The 7,222-nt window shown below is 42.2% G+C and overlaps 1 protein-coding gene across 1 annotated transcript in view; it reads left to right on the top strand.

Annotated features, from left to right (window-relative positions):
• The window catches only part of scfd2 (sec1 family domain containing 2), a 91,854-nt gene that overhangs the window by 72,682 nt on the left and 11,950 nt on the right, over positions 1-7,222 (top strand). Inside the window, exon 6 of the mRNA XM_023393237.2 lies at positions 4,455-4,600. Coding sequence (XP_023249005.1) covers positions 4,455-4,600 — 146 coding nt within the window. The remainder of the gene's footprint in view (positions 1-4,454; positions 4,601-7,222) is intronic.

Raw genomic sequence — 7,222 nt, 5'->3', positions numbered from 1 at the left:
GGGTGGAGGGTGGGTATGGGGGTGGGCAGGGGCTGCGTCCAACAGCCTGCCGCAGCAACAGACCTGTTCCCGGGGCGTTCACTGTATGCTTTGGCAACAAGTCAACCAGCTTTCTCACGGCAGACACGCAAGCACTCGAACACATCTCCTCCCGCCCGGCCCTCACGACGCATCCAGCCACAAACACGGCGAGCAGGCTCACCTGCTCACCTGCTCACCTGCTCAGCAGGAGGTTACAACATGTGATTGAATTCACTGCACACATGTTGTATTTTACCGTATTCCTGCACCGCAGACTTCTCAGACATCGCAAACGCCCGGAGACAAACATCGGTTGTAGTTTGTTTTGTAGGATGCCTTTCTCCTCTGCAGGTGTCTGGAAAGATAAGACCCACATCTGACAGAGTCTTCACGCTCACCTCCGTCAAATAGGCCCTGCTGTTTTTCCTGGGAGTTTACCTCTCAGCCCAGCACAGAGCAGGAGAGCAGACACTTTACATTCCTCCAGTCAGTGACTCAAAACAAAGACCTGCTGTGCTAGATATCATATCGTCTATAGGGGAAGGAAAAGGAACTAACGGAGAACAAATAACAGAGATTAAGTCCTGACAAAGTCAAGCTGCTCAGAGTGCGTTATCTAACTGTGCTGACGTTGACGTATTCCCTCAACCTATATAACGTGCCAAATAAAATGAAGCTAAGTGTTTTGCCGGTCAGTTTTCAGCCTCCTGAAAGTCGTATCCTGTCTTTACAGCCATGAGGGGGAAGAGCTAGGAGAGACATGGCTGCCCTCACACTCCATCAGTTTACAGTGTGTTACAGGCAGAGTCAGTGCTTCGTTGTGCATGGAGGGGGATTCATGTCCTGTGAAAGTCAGATCTTATCTTTAAAACCTCACACATTACTCACATACATATGTTTGTCTCTGTCTTTGCTTCAAAGTGGGTCTGTGTGGCATGTGAGCTCATACACTGTGTTGTTATGTAATGTTTGAAGTGCGAGCTGTAATTGAGTGTTTGATGATTACCCCATGGCGGCAGTAGTCATGCTTAATCTTTTTAGCCTAATTAGTCGAATCAAAGTTGGAGAGCCCGACAGTTCTAGCTACTCTTTTACTGAGAAAATGGCTGACGTCTTCTCTGTGTTACTGAGTGATGGAGGCGTCCCAGTTTGTTCTCTTATATCTTCTGCAGTGTTTAGTGTATGAACACTGTCACACAGAATTTTTTTTTTAATTTTTGCTTTATAAAAATGAACTACTTCACATTCATAGGTCTTCTTTTTTTTTCAATAGAACCTCCTTCTACCATCCATCACCAGCCCCACTCATTCTCACTCACTGCCTCTCCCAAACTAAATGAATTATTGTAGACAGACATGAGTTACATTTAAAATCCGTATATAAATATAATCCTTCACTTGTTTGTTCATAAAACTAACTTCAGCAGTAGCAGATGCGTCTGTACCTCCAACACCAGCCGTGCGGGTCCGTATCTACGGATCTATTTTTGATTCTATTCTATTTTTCGATTTTCATGTTTTTGTTCCTAAAAGCAGATATTTTTCATCAGAAAGTTATTCATGCTTGATCTTCAGAATTCATCATTTTAACTCTCTCTTCGCCGTCCTGAGCGTCAGAGTCTGCTCACGCCTTCAGGTTATACAAAACGCTGCAGCAAGACTTGACTAGAGCAAACAAGAGATCACATGACCCCCCTCCCCAAGTTTAGCCTCTTTGAGTTGGTTTCCAATTGATTTCAGAATCTGCCTGGATCCAGACTGCCCTCGTGTTCGGACAGAAACTTGTGGTCAAAGGATGGAAAGCCTCCTCTGCACAGGCCTCATCTACAGAGCGTTTATCATACAGGCTGCTTGATTACATATCGGGCGTTTAATGGCGTTTCCAGCTCATGTAATTACCAGTCAGCTGTTACATAAAGTACATTTGGTTGGAACACCAGACGACAAGCGATGCTGTAAACTGTTGAACATTCATCACAGTCATGCTGGCCTTTTTTTTTTGGTTTGTTTGTCTGATCTCAGTATGAAGTCATCCTTATCTCTTGTTTATTTTTTGTGTGTGGTCGTCATTGTCTTCATTATAGTTTCCCTCTTGTTCTGTTTTATTCTGTGTTTTGTCTTTGGTGAAGTTTTGTTTGTCGTGAAAACAATAAACCGCTAATCATAAAAAAATAGAAAAAAACCAGCAGCGGAGGTCGTCACACAGCTGGATCTACAGCTGGCATGACGGGACAGATACCGACGCTTGCTATCTAAAATCACAGTGAGGCAGAATGATGCTGGCTTTGTTTGGTTCAGTGGAGGGTTGAACCATATGCAAAAAAAAAACTAAACATATTGTGATATGAGTCACGATTTGAGCCGGAATGATCGTTTTTGAAAATTTCATTTTCACATAAAAAGATATAAATATATGTCTGTACCAAACACGTATGTTCCCTTACAATGTGGAGAATATGATCTGTAGACTGGTGCATCTCTGTAGCGACACTATGCTTCATTTATGGTCTGTTGTTATCGTCCACTCCCTTGAGAGAGACCTGGCCGAGATGGTGGCCATACAAACTCATATTAAAATACAGCACAGAACATAAAATACCACGTATACGACATGGAAGCAATTTGAACTCCATGGCCGCTCAAGAAAAACAAGTGCATGTCTCATTCACCACATTCTTTATGATGCTCTTCACATTTTGGATATAAATGAATCTGATTTTTAGATGATCCCACGTCCACAGTGCATAATAAGAAAACTGAGGAAACTCGTGGTCCATTAAAGAGCAACCGGAGCTGATAGGCACTGAGCTAAGCTGCACGTTCACACAGTATTGCTTCGTAAGTAAAAACATAAAGGCAATATAGCGAGAGCTTTGTGGAAAAAGGGGCTTGAGTCTTGTTTAAATGTTGTCTGATGTTTATATGGTTATGTGAGGATGTGCGTGACTGGACCTGCAGGTGAAAGTTCCTCCCAGATAATGATTCTAGTATAAAACAACCAACACATTACTCATGTGTATTATTATATCGTACACGGTGTCTTACAGACAATTGAGCACATAAACCTGTGGGCAGTGCAGGTTGGAGCCCTGAGGAGGAGAAGACAGGAAGTTGCTCCTGCAGCTTAATCTTCTTATCCCAGCAGCCAGTTCACAGCTCCTGGCTGAGAGGAAGTAGCAGCTTAACCCTCTGAGGTCTGAGGGGTATTTTCTACATTATTAAATTCACCTTTTAATAGGTTGCATAAAAAATAATGCCTAAGTGTTTATATCACAGCTCTTTCTGTAATAATGAAGCTCATTTTTTTGAAGCCCGGTTTTTGAAATTCTCCAGATCTCTAGTGAAAACGAAGCTTTACTGATGTGGATGAGTTGAAACGGATATCAGAGTCAGAGGTTCATAAAGAAATAATAGTGAAATATATGAGTTCAATAGTAGATGAATGTATGATAAATGCCTAAAATGTCTTTCACTCTGCTTTCACCAAATTTCAGAGGCGTGCCTCGAGGCCTTCTGGCTCCGGAAGTCGGAAAGTGGCGAGTCGACAGATTTTAACAACATTAAAACCACATTTCTACGCTGCATTATCACAAAGATATTAATGGAAACATCGTCGAGCTCAGAGGTTTAGAGTTCCAGTCATGGGTTGAGAACATGGGACTGTTCCTTTTAAAATACACACATGCAACAGTGTTGTGTAGATTTGCTGTTTTTTTGCAGCTTTAGCGACGGAGTCATCAGTGTTGTGGTTGTTGGGTGAGAGCCTCACGGACTCTGCTGCGCTGATACACTTCTCAGCTTTTACGTCTTCTATAACACACATCACATTCCCGAGAGGTGCAGGTGCCAGACGACCTACTTCGCCCACAGACTCGTGCTCGCTCCGTCCTCTTGCTCTCTCTCTGTTTACCTCTCTCTCACATTCTCCTGCTGTTGCGCTCCTCTCCCTCTCCCCCCCCGAGCCTCTCTCTCCTTTTATCTTCTGCTCTGTCATTTCAGCTTCGTTTCACAGCGTGTCTTTGCTTCCCTGCTCGCGTCTTTTAGAAACGAGGGAACATTAGCTTTTGATTAGACAGCAGTGCTTCGGCTCAAATAAAGGCGCTCTTGTCCTCTCGCTCCCATGCGTTTACCATGGTAATTGGTTTCAGTGCACACCCAGCTGAGAAAATTACCTGCACAAAGCAACGTGCTGCATCGTACGGCCGAATTTTTGCAGAGACAAATGTTTTCTTGCATAATTAGCCTTCGTCTCAGGCCACGTTGGAAAGTATTTACATCACAGTGATGCTTTGACACAAATGCTTATAATTGCATGTATATTTTTCCTCTGTCAGGTCTCACTCATAACCTTCATTTATAGTTTTATAGCTGTTTTTTCATTTAATAAGACTGTGTGTGTGTGTGTGTGTGTGTGTGTGTGTGTGTTTTGCTAGGTTGTGCAAACCCTGAGGAGCTGACCACAGAGCGAGCCCATTCTTCAGTGGAGGACATGTTTGAGACTCTGCGAGGGTTGAGCCACACCAGAGATCACCTGAAGCAGCTGCGCTCCGTCTACACTGCCAGCGATGGAGTTCACCAGGTCAGACACTCACAAACTAGGGCTGCTCCATTATAAAGTTATTTTTGATCAATATATAGAGATCACGATTATTGAACACGATTACTCATTGACTTTGGAAACACCACACATTTAAAAAAGACTTTCTTGAACTTTAAATACAATTCAACGAAAAAACAAATAAAGAAAATAGATTTAAAATAATAAATATACATCTAAATATATACTATTATATATATTATATAAAAATTAATAAAAATAAATAAGATCAACTGTTGTAACATTAGTGTACTTCCACAAGCTACTGAAAACTACTGAACAAATGTTATTAGAGAAATAGATATTAGACCAAAATAAATGAGATTAGATATGTTGTAGTGAACTGCACCAACAATCTCAAACCTCGCTCTCCTATGTACGTTGCTAACGTACGACGAAACGTAACCAGGAAGTGGATGGGGGGATGGTTATCTACGATTATCTTGTTCTCATGATCGTTGGAAGCCAAAATCGTGATCAAAAATAAAATTTGATTAATCGCCCTGTCCTATCACAAACACACGCTGTGCAGGATGGTTCCCTGTTAGAGTCCAAGTGTTAAGTCCAATACGTCTGTTCCTTGATCCCGTCAGTCGTGAGCTGTGCTTCACCATCACAGTTTAAAGTTTTACCCTGTAAAAGTAGAAAAATGTGCATCACTCATGTCTGTTTTCCCTGGTCTTTATTCACCTGTTTGAGCGCTGGCTGTGACAGTAACACAGACACAGATGTAGCAGAGGACTTCTGGCCTTTGTTGCTCTCGTCACCCTCCGGTTTGCGTCACACAGACATACAGCACAGAGGAGTTCACTGTGAAGGCCTCGTCATAAACTGCGTCTTCTGCTTATGTAACTCACCTCTCTATGCGCATCTGACAGCTTTGTCCTCATGAAAAGCCTTTTACCTTTTCTCAAAGAAAGTCAACAGTGGCAGCTTCACCGTCGCTGTGGTTCCTTTTGATTGGGCGGCTTTTATCAGAGAATTGTGGGCCAGGGACATGAGAGCTTTCAATGGAGGTCACTTGTTTTTTGTTGTTGTTTTTTTTGTTTTTTTTTTGTTGTTTTTTTGAGCTCATAATGGTTTTCTTTGTCAAATACACAAACGTAAATAAAACTCTTGGAGCAAGAGGTGAGCTTGAAGAAAAGCTTTACAACAGCCGGGACTTCTCTGTACTTCTCAATTTTTCTTTTTTACTTTTTCCCATTCTTACATAAGTAAAGCCATGAGGTGCAACGCCTTATTCTCATTGGAGGAGTTGGAACTCTGGAGTTCAGCAGGATAATCAAATAAGAAAATGTTTACATTAATTAAGTTCTAGGCGCTTTTCATCCATTTCCATCCTGTTTTATTAACATGCATATTCAGCAGTACACAGTCATAGACTGTAAATAAAGATGGATTTCCATCCTACATGATGTCAGTCATAGTTTTCTGAAGAGCGGTTTTGAAGCTCAGAGTGAGCTGCTCCACCGTCGCCATCTTGGCAGTGTCTGACTCCGCCGCTAACTGACTTTTTGTCTTGTTTGTGGCAAGTATACGCTCACCGACCTGTCACTCAAAGAGGCCACGCCCTCAATTCTCCATAACTTTAAGCCTTAATAAAATGTAAACAGGTGAGTTATATAAACAGGTGTCATGAAGGAGGAAATTAGCTCTAGAGACCAAAACAGTTTTTGCACCAGTCTGTAAACATCATGTCATTTTATTTTTCTTCTTGCTGAAAGTTGGAAGAGTGCTGACCAACAAGGATAACCTCTGCACCATCTCCGAACAAGGCTATGCTAATGCTAGCACTTACAGGTTCGCTGTTGGGCCTGAGACTAATGCTATCTGAGTGCCTGTCATATCTAAGCTAATGTAAGGAGAAAGAAGCCGTTTTAACTGACAGTGTCTCTCCAGCAGAGACACCTGTCCACAAGAGCAGAACAGCTAACACAAGCCATCGTAGTATTGTAGACGAGGTAACGTTAGCTGTAGGGAACAAGAAGCTAATGCGATAAGATAGGCTAAGCTAGCAGAGCCGTAAATAGCTAGGAGTAACGAAAAATCTCATAGAAAATCATGGTGCGTGTCACAGGAAGCGCCATACTGTGTGCTGAAGATGAAGCTACAGCTAACAGCCAGCTATCTTAGCGCAAAGATTTGAATCAGTGACTTCCTGGAGTCTCTGCTCGTTGCTAGGAAACCGGTCTACAACAAAAAAAGTTGACTAAAACATAATCCCCCCAAAGAAATGGCACATTTACACTTTGGTTTTTTTGCTAAGCTGCTAAGCTAAGCTAACCACCTGCTGGCTGTAGCTTCATGCAGACATTCGGGTGGTATCAATAAACTCTTGGCAGGAAAGGGAATAAGTGTCAAACTATAGAGTACATTAAAGTTACTTTTTCAGTTCAGCCTCAGAAGCAAACGGAGTGGTATTTTCTTATCGTCAAATAAGTTTTAAAGTTATTTTTCATCAAACCTAAGTTCTGCTCAGTACAGCACAAAGATAGCTGAAAACATCATATCATCTTTGTCAAAAATGTCGATGTGTTTGTGACCGTGTGGGTGCGTGCGCGTGCATGTGAGCATTGTTGTGCTTGTGTTTGGACAGAACAGTTT

Source organism: Seriola lalandi, unplaced genomic scaffold (genome assembly GCF_002814215.2).
Source record: "Seriola lalandi dorsalis isolate HSWRI2012SDOR001 ecotype SW California unplaced genomic scaffold, Sedor1 jcf7180002054930, whole genome shotgun sequence".
NCBI classification, from domain to species: Eukaryota; Metazoa; Chordata; class Actinopteri; order Carangiformes; family Carangidae; genus Seriola; species Seriola lalandi.
This window is presented reverse-complemented; position numbering and strand designations above follow the sequence as displayed.